Source organism: Pempheris klunzingeri, chromosome 15 (assembly GCF_042242105.1).
Source record: "Pempheris klunzingeri isolate RE-2024b chromosome 15, fPemKlu1.hap1, whole genome shotgun sequence".
NCBI classification, from domain to species: Eukaryota; Metazoa; Chordata; class Actinopteri; order Acropomatiformes; family Pempheridae; genus Pempheris; species Pempheris klunzingeri.
In genome coordinates, this window is record NC_092026.1 from 22,809,522 (window position 1) to 22,830,393 (window position 20,872).

General features: G+C 42.7%; 2 protein-coding genes across 3 annotated transcripts; one reads left to right on the forward strand and one right to left on the reverse strand.

The window, feature by feature from the left end:
- Positions 1-527: 527 nt before the first annotated feature.
- Positions 528-12,333, reverse strand: sppl2 (signal peptide peptidase-like 2). 2 transcript variants are annotated; one of them, XM_070845484.1, is made up of 15 exons: positions 12,230-12,333; positions 9,687-9,803; positions 9,350-9,532; positions 9,143-9,232; positions 8,484-8,623; positions 7,548-7,690; positions 6,361-6,457; positions 6,069-6,185; positions 4,781-4,862; positions 4,578-4,652; positions 4,428-4,490; positions 4,202-4,301; positions 3,518-3,595; positions 2,835-2,995; positions 528-1,346 (listed from the first exon to the last, which is right to left on the reverse strand). In XM_070845484.1, the coding sequence occupies exons 1-15, from the start codon at positions 12,275-12,277 to the stop codon at positions 1,164-1,166; spliced, it is 1,677 nt and encodes a 558-aa protein (XP_070701585.1). In that variant the 5' UTR covers positions 12,278-12,333; the 3' UTR covers positions 528-1,163. The 2 variants fall into 2 exon arrangements, with proteins under 2 accessions (XP_070701585.1, XP_070701586.1); XM_070845485.1 differs by lacking the exon at positions 528-1,346 and adding an exon at positions 2,485-2,589.
- Positions 12,334-14,538: 2,205 nt separating this feature from the next.
- Positions 14,539-20,327, forward strand: dapk3 (death-associated protein kinase 3). Its single transcript, XM_070844609.1, has 9 exons — positions 14,539-14,610; positions 15,385-15,491; positions 16,694-17,054; positions 17,408-17,537; positions 17,717-17,765; positions 17,870-17,896; positions 18,011-18,163; positions 18,273-18,318; positions 18,573-20,327. The coding sequence occupies exons 2-9, from the start codon at positions 15,430-15,432 to the stop codon at positions 19,107-19,109; spliced, it is 1,365 nt and encodes a 454-aa protein (XP_070700710.1). The 5' UTR covers positions 14,539-14,610; positions 15,385-15,429; the 3' UTR covers positions 19,110-20,327.
- Positions 20,328-20,872: the final 545 nt, after the last annotated feature.

Genomic DNA, 20,872 nt, shown 5'->3' on the forward strand with positions numbered 1-20,872 from the left:
AAAAAATAATAATAATTGTAATGGCTCAGTCCAACCATGACAGCACCACATTTTAAAGGGTGTGAAACTCTTCTGTCTGACAGTTCTTGTGATTTTCTAAAGCCGACATAAAGTCCGACTTTACAGACAAACACTGTACAACTGAGGGGAACGACTTGAACTGGAGCTGTCTGACTTAGGACACACCTCCACTGAGTGAGTGTGATAGACGCAAGTTAATTTCAAGCTTACGGACAGCTTTAAGGCCCCGTCACACCAGAAAGTATCGCAACAAGTTGTTGACGGGCAAAAAGCCCTGTTAGCAGGCTTGTATGCTAACAGAACAGCAAGGTTCCTGTCTGGTAACTTTAGGGTTGGCACTGACTTATTTCTATCATGGATTGATCTGCCAGTTATCCATTTGCCTTGTCTCTACAGTGTCAGAAAAACTTTATCTCCTATATCATATAAATTTACAGTATTTTCAGAGTCTGAGCTGACATCTTCACATCTCTTGTTTTGTCTGATCAACACTTTAAACCACTTTAAAGATATTCAGTGATCATATTAGGAGAAGTTTCAAATTCTCACAATTGAGAAACTGGAACCGGTAAATCTTTGGCATTTTTGCTTTTAAGAAATTAGTAAAATGATTATCCTAAATAATAATATTTTGTTACAGTAGAAAGTAAAGTTAAAGAAAAACGGTGTGAATTTACATTGAACAAATTCACTGATCGCAGTGATTCCACTGAATTTATTTTGCTTTTTTTTTTTTTACTTTATTTTACTTTCACTGGTGTGACGGAGCCTTTAGAGCTGTTAAGAACCTCGTCTTAGTTTCATGGGACTGTCTAGTGTTCAACAGGTCGTGTAGCTTCCAGATTTGGGTTTTCATTCTTTTTTGAGGTGGTTAAGACTGTATGTTAGCAGAGGGAGGTGTTGGGGCGGCTGTGCAGGTTTCATACTTGGTGTGTTCGTCGGTTTTAGTGCCTCGACCTCGTGTGTCCCATCCTGGTGCCCCGCTGAGCCAAAACACACATCTCCTCTGCTGCTCCCTTCGCGCCAAGTGCAAATAAACGTCTGTACTTAAAATGTCCATTGACTGAGACACGATGTAGAAAAAAACGTCAACAACAAATAAAACATGAAGTGAAATGTAAAATGCCATACTAAATGTCCTTTCAGTCAGATTTGTTTTCCCCTTCGTCTCTCGTAGCGAGGGGCGTTTCCTGAGGCGGGTGCCGCGGTGAGTCTTCGTTCTGATTGGTGGCTTCTGTGGTTTGTGGCTCCGGTTTCGCCGAGGGCCCCTCCGTCTGCGGCGCTGCAGTCTGTGTACAGTTGATTGGCGCGAGCACTATGGCAGGCTGCAGGGGACATAAAAATGGCGTCTATATAAGATGGCTGAATTGTGGCGAGCAGAAAACAAAATGTAATGATGGTCACAGGCAGAATAGCTGTAGGTCAGACAAACAAAACCAAAGAATATACAGTCATTCCTCTGTCCACACGCAGATTTGAAGCTAAATGCATTTTTTTTTCATCATCAGTCACCAGTGAAAACCCCAATTAAAGGAGGCTTAATACTTAATGTTGTCAGAGGTATTCCTGTACAGAGATTAAAGGGTCCCAGATATGCAAGAAAGGGGAGGCATATCAAAGCTAATCCCACAGGGATGAGTTCTACTAAACCACACCGATACCACATGCTAACTGCTATTATTTAAGAAATAATCATCTACATCACTATGAGCATCACCAATAATAGCTTCAGTGTTAGTCTTGCACAGATGTTTGTACACAGAAATGAAAAAAAAACATAATCCTATGGGAGGGAAAAAACAACGAAAAAAGAAACCTTTAAAGGGATAGTACGGATTATTTGAAGTGGGGTTGTATGATAGTTCTCCACATTTGGTGTATTACTACAGTAGATTGCAGCCAGGAGTCTTTGCACAGATGCTAAGCCAATGTACTTCTATCCGGTAAAAAGTAAATTATATTTAGTCCAGCCCTGTCAACAGGTAACTGAATCCGTTCCCTCCTTCTCTTAAAAGCTGCCAGACTCCGTTGACAAAAACAGTAACTTTACCTCACAGTTTCTGGATGAGTTTCTACCACTGCCTCAATCAATGAACTAGCATGTTAGTTTGGATCCGAATTAACAATTTAAAACACCAAAGTCACACAATAAGACAAGCAAACTGACAGACTGGTCTGTGAGGTAAAATCACTGTTTTTATGAATGGAGTCTGGTGGCTTTGAAGGGAGAGAAAATGGAGAGAGAACGGCTTGAGCTCCCTGTTGTTGCTGTCTGACAGCAATGTAAAGCAGTTAAAATATTCCAAATATAGCGGGAACTTAAACAATTCCACAGCAGTACATTGCTTAGCATCTGTACCAGGACTCCTGCCTGCTCCTCCACACTGACGCTGTACTGACCGCAATCTATTGTTGGTAATACACCAACTATTGATAAGTACCTCACAGAACCCCACTTCAAATAATCCGAACTATCCCTTAAAGTAAGATCAGGATGTTTTAGTGGTAGCAAGCCCAGATTGAATACCTGCAGTGACATTCACAGTCAGCTGAGCCCTCAGCAGCAGACTAGAGCACAGCCACAGTAAAGTAAAGGATGCAGCGATGAGAAGGAAGGCAGGGACAGTAAAACACAAAGAGGCAGTTGGAACGGATGGAATTATTTAAAGGGGTTACTCAACTTAAAATTCTACTTTACTCTGCATGTTATTTAACTAGATGATTTTTTTTTTCTTTTGTTGCTTGTTTTTTTTTTTTTTTTAAATAGTCTTTTGTTCTTCGGCTGTAGGCGGTCATATCAAACTGGTATTCACCACAAATCCACTTCCAGTCCAGAACTGGGGCAACTCCCTGCGCCACAGCGCTACAGTGAGGCTGGTGAGCAGAGTGCAAGGCACCAGGTAGAGCAAGGCCGGCTGACCCATCTGCATCACGGCGAGGGCCACGAAGGTGATCAGCAGACCGATGCCGTAAGCTGAGAGAGAGACAGACAGACAGACAGACAGACAGCACGCATAAGGTCAAGCCAACATGTCAGATAATGCAGATTTTCAGTCTAAAGCCCCTTTCAGGCTGCGCTCATTTCTCCAGGGGCAATGGGGGGATTTTAATATCACCTGATCAGTGGTTTTAATCCCATATGTGACCCCCCCACCCCAGTAATAATTATAGCCTTATAAGAGCTGCTTTTCCTTCTACTTTATTCTTTTTTTGTCAGCTTAAAGCCATCAGGAGAGCAAGACCCCGTAAAATCTCATTAAAGGGACGGTTGTGATGGCTACAGGTAGGTACTGGTATTGTGTGTTGGTCAGTCCTGCAGAAAGCCCACATCTATTCCAGACCACTTCCTGTAATTTCACAGTGATTAAATTTCCCAGGAGCACAGTGAATATTTGATTCCCCCCTGTAATGTAAAACCTGTCCGAATGGGGGTTATCAAAACACTGCAACATTTCACCAGCTACAGTCCTCACCGGCCCCCAGCCCATGTACGTACCAATTGTACAGGCCACAAAGTAGATCCTGGAGGATTGTGTCAAAATGTCGAATCTGTGACAGTATGCCACCAGCAGACCTGACGGAGAACACAACAAAGATCAGTCAAACAGAGGAGCTACTATTTGCTGCTATGAGCTGAGTAGTTCTGTGTTTGGTCACTATTGGTTTAAATAAAGCAAAAAAAAGCTTTAAAGGGATCATTTGGATTATTAAGTGGGGGTTGTAAGGTACTTATCCAGCTGCCTCGACCAGTTAGTTTGTGTTACTGGGTGACTTTGGGCATTTCAACACATTAGTTTGGATCTGAACACCGAAGTTACAGCAGAGGTAAAATTACTGTTTTTTGTTAATGGAGTCTGGTGGCTTGGAAAAGTGTGTTAGAACTGCTTCAGTTCCCAGTCGGAGAGGGCTGTCTGACGGCGATGGTGGAAATATTCTAAAATTAGCGTACACTTGAAATATTGCTTTTTTTTTTTAAGGTGGCTAAAATACATTTTAATACATTGATTATCTTCTGTCCCTGTAATCCTGTCAGCCTCAAACTGGGAGCGTGTTGCCCACCATCTCCTGTAGGTAAAACACTGACTGTGGTTGAATACCTACTACAACCCCACTTCAAAAAATCTAAACTATCGCTTTAAGAAGTTTGAGTTCCTTGTGGTGTGATGACACCTTTAGTTACCTGGTACTAAGATATCGCCAAAGCCCAGGAGGGAGAAGGGCCGGTCACAGAGAGCCAGGGGAGAGGAGTTTAACCTTGGCACTTTGAGCACCATGGGAAGCTGGAGAAAACACAAACATGAGTGTCACCATCAGCTACTGTTCCTCTGAGCTTAGCAGGAGTTTCTGTAACTAAACCAAATCCCACCCAACCAAAGGGGAGGTGTAATATTTGAAAACAAGCTCACCTTTTCATGTGTGGAGGAGTCAGAGGGACCAGCCGCCACCTCCACCATTATACTTTCCCCACTCTGTGGAGGAAAGTCCAGAGGCAACGTAAGCATGACACATGGTAAGAGACACGGCAGACATTTGAGTAGCCTTGAGTGAAAACGCACCTTTGTGAAGAATGGAGTGATAAATACAAAGAAAACATCGTAGACAAAAAGCACCGACAGCAGTAAGGTGCAAGCCTGCAGAGACAGAAAAATACATCAGGTCAGTTTAATTAGAAACACAGAGCATAAGCAACACATTTAATACTCAGTAAAATGAAAAGAAATCCTTAAGACACTTTTCACATATTCATAGTTCATGAGACCTTAAATGTGGGGAGTCTGACTGTTTTGAGCATGTAGAGACAGAAGGCGATCCCCAGGGCGTCCTGTAACACCCACGCCCACCTGGAGGATACATGACAAGACTGTGAGTCAGCCTACACCGTCATCATCTAACACATCATCTCACACACACGGGTGATCTTATGTTTAAACTGAAGACATTGAATCGACTGAAAATACCCTCATTTATGCTTATGATCTTTTTTTAAAGCATGACGTTATCTTCAGTGCCCAAATGTTATTGTCATTGTTACTGTTATTGTCATTTGTCTTTCAATATTTCTGCAAGGATGGAGAATATTTAAATGTAAATAATAAAGGACTAACACACACTTTAAAGTTATTCTCCTGCTGTCAGCACATTATTGGTAAATGTTCAGCCAGGAAGGTGTTAAAATGAAGGAGGTTGAGAAAAGCAGTGTTTATCATAAAAAGCTCCTCTTGAATTAGCCTGGCAGTCTTTACAAGGATTAAACTGTTTCATAAAGCTGATGGCATCAGTCTGACTCAACAAGCGGCTGTGAAAGTCCTGTGTGAGAAATGTGACGCTTCCTAGTGTCATATGTGCTGAAAGTTAACATACAATGTGCACGATGCAACATTTAGATAGCTCTAAACTCTAAACGAGTCCGTAAGATGCCAGCCTAATCATTTTGTTTATAGCATCAGTTGGATTATGTTTCTTGTTTTGTAACAGCGTCCATATGGTTACAAAAACCCTGATTAAACACCTACAGTCTGTGTCTGTGCCTCATGTAGTTTAAACACCCTTTAAAACAGTTAAACTGTCTAGAAGTTCCTTACTGTAAAGCTGCAGCCATGGGTCGATTATTAGCTTTACTTTCACTGAAGTGCATTTTAAAACTCACATGTTGAGTGGAATAATGAGCAGATCCTTTAGACTGAAAAATATTTGAGCTCAGACTTTAAGTACACAATATGTGCACCCATGTATCAGATGTGATCAGTTTGACTTGTGCTATAAACAGACTCATGATCTCAGAGCAGCAGCGAACAGGAACCTCTGTCAGATTAACTGTGACAGTGGTTCAGCACCGGTTAATACTAGTTCTGGGTGGTCGAGTTTCCATGGTAACTTAGATCAGACTTATTTATGAAAAATTAATCAGAATTTCCTGAAAATAAACCTGGTTTAATTGATCATCTGTCTAATATGTAAACAAGAACATCCCAAAAAAACAAAAAACAGGATGCAGCAGCTGGCTGGTTTTCTTTACAAAATTTGACACATTTTCTATTTGCACTTACTGGTCTTCATTGCGAAACACCATCCAGGTGATGCTAACACCAATGCAGAGGGCCGACAGCAGCAGCATGCGGATCTGCGGCCGTTTGTGCAAGTATGGCAGGTTGTTCTCTGGGACCCTGTGGTGGTAACACGGTCAATGAAATACAACAATGATAAAGACACAAATCAACAGTGTGCAACGTTGTTTCAAACTAACCAAACACTTGCTAAACTAAAGCAAATACATGAAGATTCAGAAGAAGATGTAACGTGCTGATAGCAGCATTATGAAACCATAGAGACGTGTCTCACCTGCACTTGCAGAAAGGAAGTCTCCTGACAAAAGGCCACAGGCAGCTGTGGAGGCCGACTGAGGAGGCCACACAGAAGATGGCTATGACCCAAATGGCTAAAAAGTGAGGGGACAGGAGATTAGTGGAGATTATCACATGATTATCCTCTGATAATACATTGATGCTGCTCTTTGACAAAGTTAGACCTCAAATATCTGACACTGGTCATCAGTTCCACCACTGTGTCCAGTATTTAGTGTGCTGGGTGGCTGTTCACAGCTGATCAAAGACGCTAAAGCAGCTGCCATTATTTTCTCTCAACTGATTTATCTCTGAAATGTTATCTGAGCCATTAAGCTCTTTTACCACACACACACACAGTCTTTACACTGTCAACTGCATCCGCAGCCTTATAATGCTGCACAGTGAGCAGCTCCGCTAGAGGAACTGAGGATAAAGTGTCTGCTTTGGCTTGAGTAGCCTGGAGGAATCTGGAGGAAGTTTACAGTGGAGCTTAATGGAGGAATTATTAGCTCACTTTGACTTCACCAAGACTTGCTCAGATGGTCTGGGCTTTTAACCAGCAGTCCTGTTTCACAGCAGCTGAAACTCATAGTACACATACTGTGGGCAGTGATGGCATGAGACAGTGATTACTTTGAATATATATTTAGGATCGGGACAATGTTTCCAAAACAACAGCTATATTTATCCGGTTTAAAAATGAGAGGAAAAGACAAGTGACAGCCGAGTGAGTGGTGCGTTGGAGGGGTTTGTACTGATGTCTCAGGCAAGATGAACAAGGAAGCCTGCGATGTGTAGCTGAAAGCTGAAATTAAACGCTGGAGGACTGTGAGCTGAGATTATTTGTCACACAAGGAAAACATTGTCAGTCATCTCCTTCACATCCTGTATCCCAAGCAAATGCTCTCTGTGCCATGACAGACCACAAGTGAGGGAGGGAAAAATTACAGACTGCCTCTGAGAGGCAAACCATCCCCCAACACAGAAATACATACTGGGCAGACAGGACTGAAACTATATTAATCTACTGGTCACATGAAAGTGGGTCTGACTAAAGAGCTTTTTTAATAAAATATGAACGAGTGTCTTTGACAAGCTTATTGAGATTTATATTATGTGTGTTCAGACCAGTGGTGTGTGTGTGTGTGTGTGTGTGTGTGTGTGTGTGTGTGTGTGTCGTACCCAGACGGTCATAGAAAAAGTAGAGTAGCACCAGCATGCTGCAGCACATGACCACAAACACACAGATCATGATGGGGGTGACGTCCACTGTCTCCTCGTCCTGCTTCTCCGCACCGTCGTCCCGCTTGTGCTTCATGTAGCGTCTGCAGGAGGAGAAACCACATTCGGGGGACTAATGATCTTTATGCACATCTTTATGCCAACTTATCGTCAAAATAGCGTTCAGCAGTGCAGTTAGCCAATCTCTTGGTTTGTCTGTCGCTGCGTGTCACTCACTGATGGCTCGTGACTTCCCAAAGCTGCCAGAATGACCGTCCTACATCCACTGTCAATATTTACCATCACTTGGCTGGCGGACACTCACTTCCTTCCCAAGTTCAAAACGCATACACTCATATTCCAAAATGCCTTTTGCCTGCGGTCCCGTGCATCAGAGACCCCGTCTGACTGCACCCTCAGTCACCTTGGCAACTCCATGAGGAAGGATGGACCGGCTTAAGCTGGTGAGTCACTCATGCGGCCTCAAATAAACAACAGTGGCCTTTGGTGGTGTTGCAGTGGCACAATGTGGACCGCTTGGTTTGAGGGAAGGAGACGAGTCCGCTCTCCTCCAAGAGAAAAGCCTAACCAATCACACACTTGCACTTTACGGAGAAAACGGTGACTAATTTTCCCCAGGGATGACTCCCTCTGATAAATTCACTTTGATTTAAATTTAGCAGTGGAGACAGAGCGCATGGTGTGCACAGGCAGAAGGAAACTTTGTGTCCTGCAATAATGTGGTGGAGTTGAAACTATTAAGTTGATATAAAGCTGCACCATTGTTGACAATTAAATACCATTTGGTCCTTTAAAATGAACGTGAACTACTATTGTACTACATTTCACACATTAAATGTCAGTTTCAAAAGCCACCACTCCACCGTGTCCACTTACTTCTTGCTGTCTCTGCTGCCAGCCCAGTAACCTCCGATGGCGACTGTTCCTACTGCCATCAAGAAGATGATCACCATGTTGTAGTCCAGCACCGGCTCGTTGGGCGCGTACATGGCAACCAGTCTTCCTTTACCAAAGGTCTGCAGGAGGTACAAGCCGCATTAGGTCAGGCAAGGGCTGAAGATTTTTGTTAAATTTGTATATATGTGATCAAACCGTAAAATGTTTGGCGTTAATTAACTTTGCTAAGCAGAAGAGAAAAACTGATAGAGTTGGACCCTGCAGGTAGCTGGAAGTTTGTGTTTGGTGACGCAGGCTTCTACGAAAACACTGCAGAAGTTAGACATATGACATATGACATATGCATGCCAAGCCATGATGAGTGATCTATTAAAAAATATAGTTCAAACGATGGATTAAGTGCCAGTAGGGACTTCCTATAAGAGGAAAGAAGGAGGAGAGAAGATCGATTGAGTTTTTTCTTTAAAGAACAGTTAGAAAAAAATGAAATGTGTGTGCATGCTGTAGATTATAGTTCTTTAAAGGAATAAAAATCCGGCAGGTCAGGATTTAGAAGATCAGAATAGGCTGAGAAAACTCGGTGCAGCTCTGTTTGTTCGTCAGCTGTTTCAGTTTCAGTTTAGTGGCCGGCCTCTCACCTTGCTGATGTCCAGCATGTCAGAGTAGCTGAGCAGAGCAACAGGAATGTCAATCTCCTCATACTGAGTCTTGTTTCCCGCCGGTGGTGTCTGTAATTAAAACAAACAAACAATAAAAACACTCCTCTCTGTATTCTGAAGTGCCAAAATCCATTTAATGACTACAAGCAACAGCCTTGAGATGTTTGTGATTATAAGCAGGGTTACCAGTCTGTCCTTGCTGACAATGAGCAGGCCCTTGGCGCCGTTTATCTGGGCCAGTCGGACTTTCTCATAGAAGGTGCAGTTGCCTCTCATCACCATGGGGATGCGATTTGGGAAACCTCCCTCGGGGACCTCAGAGGCCGAGCACAGGACCGACGTCGTCAGGTCGTAGATCTGAAGACGAGACTTCAAGAAAACAAAACAGTTTGCAATGTTAACCAGAGCCGGAGGAAACTCTGTCACCATTCAACGCTTCATACACACTTTTTCCTGCTAATGACACAGAATTTATTTTCATATTAATTTCTCAACAGGCTGGATGTAATTAATTGTGACTTACTGCCTTGTTGAGGTCCTGAGGTAGACGTGCCCACTGTGAGTTGAAGAATATGCAGTAATCCTTTCCTTTGCTCTTGCCCTTGTCACTGAAATGGGCCATGCCGTACTCTCCCACCACCTGTCGACATGATAGCAGTGTGTGCGTCACTCCACATGTCCATGAAATGTTTGGAACTTTGATATTGGGACCACAGACTTTAACAATATGTCCAGCTACACATTAGAGGTAAAAGCCAAAGCACTGCTGGAAAATATAGAATGTGCGTTTTGGTACCGTACTGATATTTGGGATTAAATAAAGCCTGATTCCTCTGAAGTTTTAAAAACTGTATATTTGACTTGGATCTACACACCAATGTAAAGGATAACAACTAATTTCCACGTTGATCCCAACACAACAAACAAAATAAATTAAACACTTAAAAATATAACGTCAAATCTGACAGAATATTAAATATACACATAAATATAACAGATTGAAGGCTCAAGTCAGGTTTCACTGATATCCTGTCACTTTTCTCCATAAATGATCCATGACTTAACATCGGCGGGTTCCTCTTGTTTTCGTCAACCTGATATTTTTAATGGACTTCATTTTTTACTCAAAGCACCTTACAGCAATGTTGACAACAGACCACAAATATCGACGAGTGTGTCCAGTGATGATGATGTATATGATGCATCTCCTGTTGTTTATCCTAAGCAGCACAGTCAGCAGCACTCCTGAACTCATCACTGCTAACACCAGTGTGAGGATCATCGTCATTGTTAGTGTGCAGACCTTATATTGAATACACAGCACAGGCCTGAACAGTTCATCAAAATATTATTAAAATCCCAGTATGGCCACCTGCCTATACAAGCCACTTTTTTTTTTGACAAAGGTAAAATATGCTCAATGATGTAAGCGGTTTGCTGGAAATTAGACCAGAGGACGAGGTCTGGTCGCAGGGTGGTTGTTCAGATCTCTGGGGGGAAAATGAGCCTGCGGTCCAAGTCAACTTTCATCTGCCGGTCCCTGGCTGCATTCAATGGGCCCAGATCAGATCGTGGACGGCTAGACCTGGAGGGTTCCGGCTCCCCTTCTGGTTGGTGGCAGGTTGGGCGTTGATAGCAACCCTCCTGCGCTCGAGTTTCTCAGCTAGGCACCTGAGGACCTTTGTGCCTCCAAGTGTGTCTGCCTTGGGCGAGGCTAGTCCCACAGCCCACTAGGATGTGCTTCAGTGTTGCTGGGACTCTACACAGGGGGCAAGATGGATCCCTTCCAAGCCACAGCTGCAGACTGGCGGGAGAGGGCAGCACATCATAGGTGGCTCGGACTATGAAGCTTATTCTATTTGATTCCATGCTCCAAAGATCTTTCCATGTGAGCTTCCTTCCGTCCAGCGGCCCTGTTTGGCCTGGGCTACAGCTCTGGCACGTCTACCTGCTTCCTCTTGTCAACGCACCTCCTCCACCACCGTGGCTCGCCGTACGGTTGTGGATGCCTTTTGCCATAGGAGTGTTGGACATGGCCCATTATGTCAGGATGGCGAAGAGCTGATTAGGCGTCTAGCACAGCTGCTGTTGGAGTCCACTTCTTCCCTGTTGCCAGAGTAAGAGCAACACCTCTCACTACAGGGTCCCAGGTGTGAGTGTGTGAGTGACCTGTCCAGCCTCAACCTTAGCACACTTGAACTCTTCTACCAGGCTGGAAATCGGCAGTGGCAGTGCTCCATCGCTGTAGAGTCCGGCACTGCTAAGGCATTTTGGCAGTCCGAGCCACTTCCTCACATGAGAATTCACCAGCCTCTCTCTAACCTCTGGGTTAGTGTATATAGTTTAATGCAAATCAGTTCAGCAACATCACAAACTCAAAGTTACCATGACGTTGAATCAAGAGAAGCTGAACATTTTAATGAGGGTTGATGAACTGAACTGCATTACTTTTAACCATGTGTGCCTAATAAACTGGCATCATAATGGCTGATGGTCTGCTGCTACTGAAGCATTGACTCCAGTCACTGGGATCCTAAAGATTACAGTGGAAACATTTTGTCCACTTGCCCTCACAGTATTTCTACAGTGATACAGACCGAAGAAGAAGAAGAACTAGAATCAGTTATACTTTTACTCGGCGGGTCAAAGAACAGTTGGTTTCAATATTTTAGTCAGTAGCATTATAATGAGCCGACAAACGTTTAATCCTCTCTTAAGTCCCACATTTTAGACCACAGATTCGTAACAGTGCAGAGCTGCTGTTAGCTAGCATGTCCCGCTCCACTACCTAAAACGAACTGTTATGAACCCCGTGATGGTTTCAGGGATGCGGTCGGTCAGCTGTGATCCTGCCCCGTTAATGTTTCATGAGAAAGGGTGAGGGATGTGCTGGTCTCCGGGGCCCGCGGTGATCTCCGCAAGCTAGCAGTCATAGCATCCGAGCTAATCATCCCCGAGCACCGTTAGGAATAAAAGAAACAGCGCGTTGCTGTCAGTCACACACCGCTCTGAGAAGTAAACGCGTAGATAAACAGTTTTCGGAGAAACACACTCGGTCTCTCTCACCTTTTGGATGAGAAAAGCGGCCCAAACCAGTGTTTCGGGGACCCTCATGGTGCCTAGCTTGTTGTTGTTTCCCCCATCGACCAGCCAACCGCTCGGCTCGGGGACCCTCACAGGAGCCCCCACCAGCTGTTCCCATAAGTCACGCCCACTCCCGCTAAGCGGCAATTTCGATTGGCTGTCTTTGTCATGAGGGACAGAAACTCGTCTCTGATTGGTTGAAGACAAAGTCAGTCAAACCGAGAAAATAAAAGTCCTCAAATTAAGGGTGAAAATGTGACACTGAAAGTAAAATGAAGGATATAAATCTGCGTTAAGTAAACATCTTTTAGTTTAATTTAAGTGACAGTTTATTAAATGATAGAGGCGTGGTTGAGCTGTCAAAGATGGAGAACCATTCATGGTAGATCACACTGATTGATTTCATTCTGCACACATTCATATATTCATTTATCTATTATACTTGTTCTTCTCTTGTTCTTTAATTCAGTTTTGTACATGGTCCATGCATAAACATCTGTCTAAGCTGTGTACTCATTAAAGTCCTCATTAAATTAAAAACCTTCACTCAACACATTTGTGGACCCAAATTGCATGACTTGGACTCTTGAAGTCAGACTTGAGCCAACAAGGAGCTGCAGTTCCTAAGCCTGTATTTTCACTGTAATTATAGTTTACTGGACAGCCTCCAGTGTGACTGCTTATCTGCAGCTCTTTCACATGCCAACTGTACGCAGTGTATGAACTGTTCTCTATCTATCTATCTATCTATCTATTTTGTTGAAAGAAAGTATGTTATTTGCATAATCAATTCATAACCTGTGTATTCGTGCTAATCAAAGAAACTTTACCTAATGACTCATTATTAAAATGTGAATATATTAAAGAGGTTAGGTTGTTATTGGGAGAAAGAGAGCAGAGAGTTTGTATTGCCTTTACTGGACATCTTTGGTATTTGGCATAAATGTATATGGCAAAAATGTAATGTAAAATATCCTTAACAACATGGTCAGAAGGTAATTCAAGTATCACCGTCAGTTGTTTTACAGTTTCACTTGTCTGAGAGATGAGCTTTTCTTTAAATAACATTAAGACATTCATTAAGACTCACTTACAAGTCCAAACAGGAAGAAACTATTGATTATCTCCTCCCTAATTTGCATTATTATGTATCAGTATTTAGATATTGTGAGCATTTCTTGTGCTCCTGTGACTCATTTGAGTGACTTCAGTCCCTCTTTAGTCTTTGCACGTCTGATCTTTTCGCCCACTGACGTCCTGCTGCGGACTGATTCACTCAGCATGACGTCATTCCATATGTCCTCCCGTCTGCTCACCTGCACCAAGGCCGCACCTGCACCACCGGAACTCCGGCCAGCCCCGCCTTCAGAATAAAGGCATGCATTTTCTGTACTTGAGTTTATACTCTTTATACTCTGTTCTGCTCTTTTTCTCTCTTTCTCTTTTTTCTATATAAATATATAGATTTATATAAATGTATTTTCTCTTAACTTCATCGTAACACATGAAGGTCTAAATGCAAAAGAAGACTGCATTTCATCAAAACATTTAAGTAAGCTTTAGAAAACTAGTTATAAAATATAAAGTGTAAACATCAAAAGTTGTAAACAACAGTGTGTAACTGAAAGTGAAGCCTCAGGGCATTAAAAAATCCCTTGAAACACTCACAAAACTCTTGGTGGCTGTCTCACTATTCGTCCACATATCTATCTGTCTATAGAAAACAAGAAAAGACAAAAGTGTCATTTACATCAGTTGGAAGTAGGGAAAGAGCATTTTTGGTGACCTCTTTGTGACATCACACATGCTTATAGTATGCAGTTTACTGAAGGTGAGTTTGAGCATGCAAGGTGAGCTCTGCACTGTATTCAGCAACCAGAATTATTAGACAGGATTTCATTTATTTATTCTTTATTTATTCGTTTATTCTGCAGTGGTAGAAAGCAACAAAGTACATTTACCAAAGCTTTAGTGACTAATTACAGATTGTTTACAAGATTTTGTAAAAAAAAAAGCATATGATCAATTCACAAAACGTGATTTTGTGCAGAGATCAAACTACCCAACAGTATATACAATAATTAATATGTGCTCCACCTCCACTATAGAACACCAAACTGTAAAGTATCAGTAATAATAATCCAATAATATTACTTATATAATAATGTAATTCTCTGAAAGGGACCTATCAGCCAAGAAAAGTACTTTTACTTTGATACTTCACATTTTGTTGTTTTACTTGAGGCTTTTATTTTTGAAGAAGCGGACCGGAAGTTATGTGTTTGACTGTGGCTAGCTTCAGTGTGTGAAATCACACACAAACCACATCGGAGGGGAATGCGGCACTCATAGCCAGCTGTACCGTAAGTATACGTTACATCAATGCTTTTAGGTTTTATTTAGTTAAAAATGTAGTTTTTAATCAGTGTTCCAGTGTTATTAATCGTATGTGTTTCTCAAACAGCGAAGGCCGGTGTTTATGCGGTGTGTTAGTGTTAGCTAGCTGACCGGCTAAGCTAGCTGTCTTCCGTTGCAGAAAATCCCTTAATTTCTTCCTTTGAATAGTTTTGTATTCCCGGAGTTATTTTGTTTTACTCGTGGCATGAGTTTCCCTTTGTGTTTACGGCGATAATCTCGACCTTCATGCTAATTTCACCAACGATATCTCCCAGTAAAAATGTCTCTGCCGCCTGCTCGTAACACAAACGGCACAGTGGCTACACAGCATCACCGGTGTGTTATTATAAACCACCATCAGAAACAGTTTGATGTTTAACTCGTGGAGAACAAACATGTTTTTAATGAGTAAAAGTACTTGCTGGTGCGTGTAGACCCCAGTCCCTTTAACTGAGTCAGATAGCTGGTGCAGGGCAGGAGATGATGTAAGTAGGACTGGTATGCAGAGGTCTGACATCAGCCAGAAAGTCTCTGGAAACTAAAGCTGTGCTGGCTCGAGCCAAATAAGGAGGGAAGAAGCCCAGTCAGTTGCCAAAAGAGGTGAATTCCTATGTTATTGGAAAATGGTATTTCTGGCTCATAATTAAAGGCTTGTATCTCAACTCAGATCTACTAACATGGTGTTGTTTTGTTTACTGTTTACTGAGTTTATATGTTTCTCTTCTTCTTTCTCACTGCAGTGACTCTTTAGGCATTTCTTCCATCATCAGTCCAGTCAGCGCACCATGGCTGGTTTCAGGCAAGAGGATGTCGAGTTGTACTATGAGATGGGAGAGGAGCTGGGCAGGTATGTTCTGTAGATGTGACTCTTTTATTCTTTGAAAAGACTCAGCATTAGACAAGACACTGTTCATGTCTGACGCTAACGTGTGTCTTTGGCGTCTATATACAGGTGTGAATGCACCCAGAAGACAGTTGTGATGTATTGATTTGTGCCACGTTTGGAGGCCATCAGAGATTCATGTGTCACATATGTTGTATTGAGTGAATACAAACGCCTACCTGATGGCATAGAAAAACTGTAATTAGTTGCTAGCATGTGCAAAGCATGATGGTTCATTTGAATCTGTGAAACAACACAGGCACATTTTCAAAGCAAGGTACCAGATTGCTGCAGCAGCACAAATGTGTGTTTTTCGGATCAGCTGTGTTTGTAGTTTCTCAGAAATAAAAATAAATGTGCGCATGAAGTGTAACCAGATCCTCCATAGCTGCGCGTGGTGTGTTTGGGATGCATTTTGATGGAAGGTATGAGCTGCGAGCCATCCAAAACATTAGATCCAGTAAAGGCCAAAAGATTTCAGTATGTGTCAGCAACATATTAAATATCCGTTTAGCACCGTGCTTGATAGTTTGTGAGTGAGTCATCGATTCTTAGAAGATTAAACTCAACTTTCTTCACCACAGCTATTTTTTTCCTGCAGTAATGCAGCAAAAAGTGTGACATCACTGCATCTCAATGTGCCTTTCCACCTCTGCTGTGGTGTGGAGAGGGCAGTGTGTGTGTGTGTGTGTTTAGATAGAAAGGTATGCAGACACAAAATGTGAAAATGTTTAACTCTCTGCATCGTTACGCATTATGAAATCCTGTCACCTCACCTGCACATTGATCTTATTGTTCTTGTCAGTAATGTTTTTTATTTATTTTTCTGTTAAACCCAACTACTCTTTACTTTTATTTATCTTTAATGAGTAAAATCTGTCCTATGTTCTGCATTTACTGTGTCAGCATCACTGAATACTCAGGCAACTAACAATCACTGTTATTCCAGTGATTTTATTAATCTGTTACTTAGTCGACTGTTTCCCAACCAGTCCTAATCACAAGGTCATCGTAGCCCAAAGTGATGTCTTCATTTAGCTTATGTGCTCTGACCAGCAGACAAGAATTCATCCATTATAATAACTTAAAGCTGGAATAAAACAAGAAGACCAGCAGGTCTGTATTGTCCTTATCTGTCTCATCCCTTTGTTCTCTCCTCCCTGCAGCGGACAGTTTGCCATCGTTCGCAAGTGTAAGGAAAAGAGCACAGGTGTGGAGTACGCAGCCAAGTTCATCAAGAAGCGGCGGCTGTCGTCCAGCCGGCGAGGGGTGAGCCGCGAAGAGATCGAGCGCGAGGTCAACATCCTGCGGGAGATCCAACACAGCAACATCATCACGCTGCACGACATCTTTGAAAACAAGACCGACGTGATCCTGATCCTGGAGCTGGTGTCCGGAGGAGAGCTGTTCGACTTCCTGGCTGAGAAGGAGTCTCTGACGGAGGAGGAGGCCACCCAGTTTCTGAAGCAGATCCTGGACGGCGTTCAGTATCTACACTCCAAACGCATCGCTCACTTTGACCTCAAGGTCAGCAGTCTGGGGTTAAGACAGCTCGTTTGTGAGACTGTGGGCCAACAGTCATAGTCGACATGTTAGTGAGATATGATGGTGTATTGTAGTATAATATAATTTATGTTGGTTTGCAATATTTGCAATCAATAAATCAAAGCAAATGATCAGACAGTGGTCTGCTGCTGCTGCTTTACTGGCATCCTGTCCTATCAGCATATAGCAGTTCTTGTTGGCATAAATCACTGTTGATTGTATGTAATCTTTCTGATCTCGGCCCAGTTTATCTTCAGATAGCTGCGTTTACGTGTGAACTGTATCAAACCCTCAATTTCCCTCTAACGCTTGGCGATGTATTTTTAATCTTTCAGCCTGAGAACATCATGCTGCTGGACAAAAACGTCCCCAACCCCAGGATCAAGCTGATCGACTTTGGGATCGCTCATCAGATCAAAGCGGGAAACGAGTTCAAGAACATTTTTGGAACACCTGAGTTTGTCGGTGAGATCCAATAATAATAAAATCCAGAATCACTTTGTGTGTGTGTGTGTGTGTGTATGTGTGTGTGTGTGTGTGTGTCCACTCTGGTCAGTAAGTTCAACCCTGTAAGTGGATGTTAGTGTGTTTCAGACCTCCACATCTGGTTTAAATTAAAGCGTTCATTCCTCTGTGCTTTACAGCGCCTGAAATAGTCAACTATGAGCCACTTGGACTGGAGGCGGACATGTGGTAAGATGTCAACATGTGTTTTTTCCCTCTCTCTCTCCCTCTGAAACTGTTTACTGACCCGTGTGACAGTTTCCACTCATGTTTGGTTCCTCTCTTCTCTGCAGGAGCATCGGAGTGATCACATACATTCTGTGAGTAACGTGTCACATCTCGACTGTGGTGATCGTTTGAAGCTCCATAAATCACTTCACACCTCATCCATGTGTTTTATAAAGCGAACCCTCCTGTAATCTGCGTTCCTGTAGGCTGAGCGGTGCTTCACCTTTCCTGGGTGAGACGAAGCAGGAGACCCTGACAAACATCTCAGCTGTCAACTATGACTTTGACGAAGAGTATTTCAGCAACACCAGCGAGCTGGCCAAGGACTTCATACGCCGTCTGCTGGTCAAGGATCCAAAGTACGAGCTTTTTCAGACTTAAAGCCAAAAGAAAAGAATAGAAAGTTGTGTAGATGCACGAAAGCCGCTACTCTGTCATTTTCTCACCAGTGAATTATTTCTTTTGCAGGAAGAGAATGACAATCGACGACAGTCTTGAACACCCCTGGATTAAGGTGAGTGTTTTGTGTAGCGTATTTGTCTGGAGATGTAGTGTAACACAATTCTGTTAGGTGAGGTGTTCGGCTTCATATTAAGAAACATGTATTTAATACTCTGGAAATGCAGAGTAATGAATCTGTATTTAGCCTTCACGACTAGATTACTGTGATTTATTATATGTTGTAGCTCAATGAGACAGAGCCCAGAAGTCCAGTATAGGTCAGTGAATCCATCTTTATTTCAAACCTTCACATCTTTTCCTCTCCAGGTGATTAAGAGGCGAAATGTCCGCCAGGAGGAGAGAGACCACAAGCCTGAGCGCCGGCGCCTGAAGACCACTCGTCTGAAGGAGTACACCATCAAGTCCCACTCTAGCATGCCGCCTAACAACACTTACGTCAACTTCGAGCGCTTCTCCCAGGTCCTGGAGGAGATCACAGCGGCGGAGGAAGGCCTGAGGGATCTGGAGCGCAACCAGCGCTCGTGCCGGGAGGATGTGGCGGCGCTGTTGTCCATTTATGAGGAGAAGGAGGGTTGGTACAAGGAGGAGAACCAGAGCATCTCCAGCGACCTGAGCTACATCCGCCATGAGCTGCAGCACACTCAGGCCCAGCGCAAGAAGAGCCAGGAGGACGCCCGGCTCACCATGCAGGCCGCCAACATCCTCAAGCGCAAGTTTGGGCGCCTGGAAAACCGCTACGAGGTCCTGGCTGAGCAGGTGGCCTCCGAGGTCCGCTGGGTGGAGGAGCTGGTCAAGTCCATATCTGCAGAGAGGGACGGCCTGGGCTCCAGGAGCATGCCCTGAGCGGGCCCACGGCCAACAATGACACTTTGATTCTCAAGTTATCCTCCGGCCTGTCTTGTCTGCACGTGTCCGACACAGTGGAGTGTGAGTGGGTCAGTCGTCATCATAAGCTACGCTGCTGCTGCCCGTCGGAAAAAAAACGTTCCACTATTTTTATGTCTGCGAGAGAATTGGCAAGAAGCAGAGAGGCAATATATTGAACCAATTCCCCCTTAAAAAGGCTCATTCCTGTGTTTTATACATTTATTTATGATTTTAGAGATTTTATGTACTGGTGTTCTTTGACAACATTATTTGGCTTTTTTTTTTTTTTTTTTTTTTCAATTTTCAGTGTTGCAAATGGAAGGATACATTCATATTTTTCGTTGCCTGGTTATTTTCTTTAGAAACAGAAGTACATCTGTATTTGCTAGTGCTGTAAAAGCCACGAATGTTGGCTCATCTGCTCTTGGTTATTGGCCAGTTATGTGAGAAACGCTTCACAGTATACAGCGTATCGCGTCAGCACGTTTGCACTTGAGTGCAGAGATAGCCTATTTATTTATCTGCTTGTATTTCACATTTGATTGCTGCCATCAACCTTCTCTCATATGTCGGGACTGAGTGTTGACTGTAATGGACGCAATAAACTCTCAGCATAGAGAAAAGAGCGATTTAATGGAACGCTTTATTTTACAGATCTGTGATTTCATGGTTCTTTCTGGAAAATCTCCCAGGAAATAATACAGAAATGAGTCTGAATTTACAGACCTGTGAAATGAAGCGTCGCCAGATCCAGAATGTATTAAACTCATCTCTGCAGTGCCTGTAAACTGATCGACCTCATCGCCTCTGCGAGCACTCATCCATCGTCGAGTCAATGACATTTCTATCACATTGATAATGCTCAATATGTCTTAAATGCAACAACTTTTGCACAGTAGCCTTGTAAACCAAACCGTGTGCATGGAAGCTCTCTCTATAAACTGTAACTCTGTTAATTTCATCTCTGCACACTTGAAACATTCCATCGATCCGTCTCACATCCAGGCAGCACATTCCCCATGTGTAGCATAGAAAGTGTATGATATAGTCTGTTGTATTTTTCAGTAGAGAAATGTACTCATTTGCACTTAAATGATCATAGCAGTGCTCCAAAATCTATTTTAATCTGTCTCTTCAGTGTAAGAAAGAGCTGCAAAATGAATTTGTTTCAAATAAACAAAGTTCTCACTGTTACCAGGTCGTTCATTCATGTGTTCTTATCGTGGGAATGGGAATATATCTCACTTGAATCTTATTCTGTCTCTGCTTATTTACCCAAGTAGCCTCCTGTATATAAGTGTAATATTGAGTTACTGGTGCCTGAGTAAGTTGATGCCACCTTTTATTTCTACTCCACTGCATTTACTGCAGTGTCTTTTTATGTCTATAATGCATTGTAATCTGCTTATAGCACCGTCTAATCATTTTTAGCAACAATAATCATAACATTTTATAATGACATACAAGGTTGAATATCATTTGCAAACATCATAGAGCATTAATTCTCATAGTTGTAATACAATATTATAATGAATAAGGTTTTTTAGGTAATCATTACTGAAAATACATATTAAATATATAAGTGCAACTTTTTTTTTAATCCAAAAAATGTGTAAATGTGACTTATATGCCAAACTACTTGCTGTATACAGGAAAGACAACATGTATGTGTGCAGCTGAAGCAGTTCTCCACCAGACTTAGCAACAAAACTGACACATCCTCAGTCTCAGTTTGAGCT

What these genes read in the sequence shown, in the direction of transcription:
- sppl2 (XM_070845484.1), bottom strand. Translation starts at nt 12,277, where the DNA reads ATGAGGGTCCCCGAAACACTGGTTTGGGCCGCTTTTCTCATCCAAAAG. An exon ending in CTTTTTCTATGACCGTCTGG is followed by an intron (nt 6,458 to 7,547) that starts GTACGACACACA and finishes CTCACTTTTTAG; the next exon opens with CCATTTGGGTCATAGCCATC. An exon ending in CTTTGTGGCCTGTACAATTG is followed by an intron (nt 2,996 to 3,517) that starts GTACGTACATGG and finishes TCTCTCTCTCAG; the next exon opens with CTTACGGCATCGGTCTGCTG.
- dapk3 (XM_070844609.1), top strand. Translation starts at nt 15,430, where the DNA reads ATGGCTGGTTTCAGGCAAGAGGATGTCGAGTTGTACTATGAGATGGGA. An exon ending in TGGAACACCTGAGTTTGTCG is followed by an intron (nt 17,538 to 17,716) that starts GTGAGATCCAAT and finishes TGTGCTTTACAG; the next exon opens with CGCCTGAAATAGTCAACTAT. An exon ending in CTGCTGGTCAAGGATCCAAA is followed by an intron (nt 18,164 to 18,272) that starts GTACGAGCTTTT and finishes TTTCTTTTGCAG; the next exon opens with GAAGAGAATGACAATCGACG.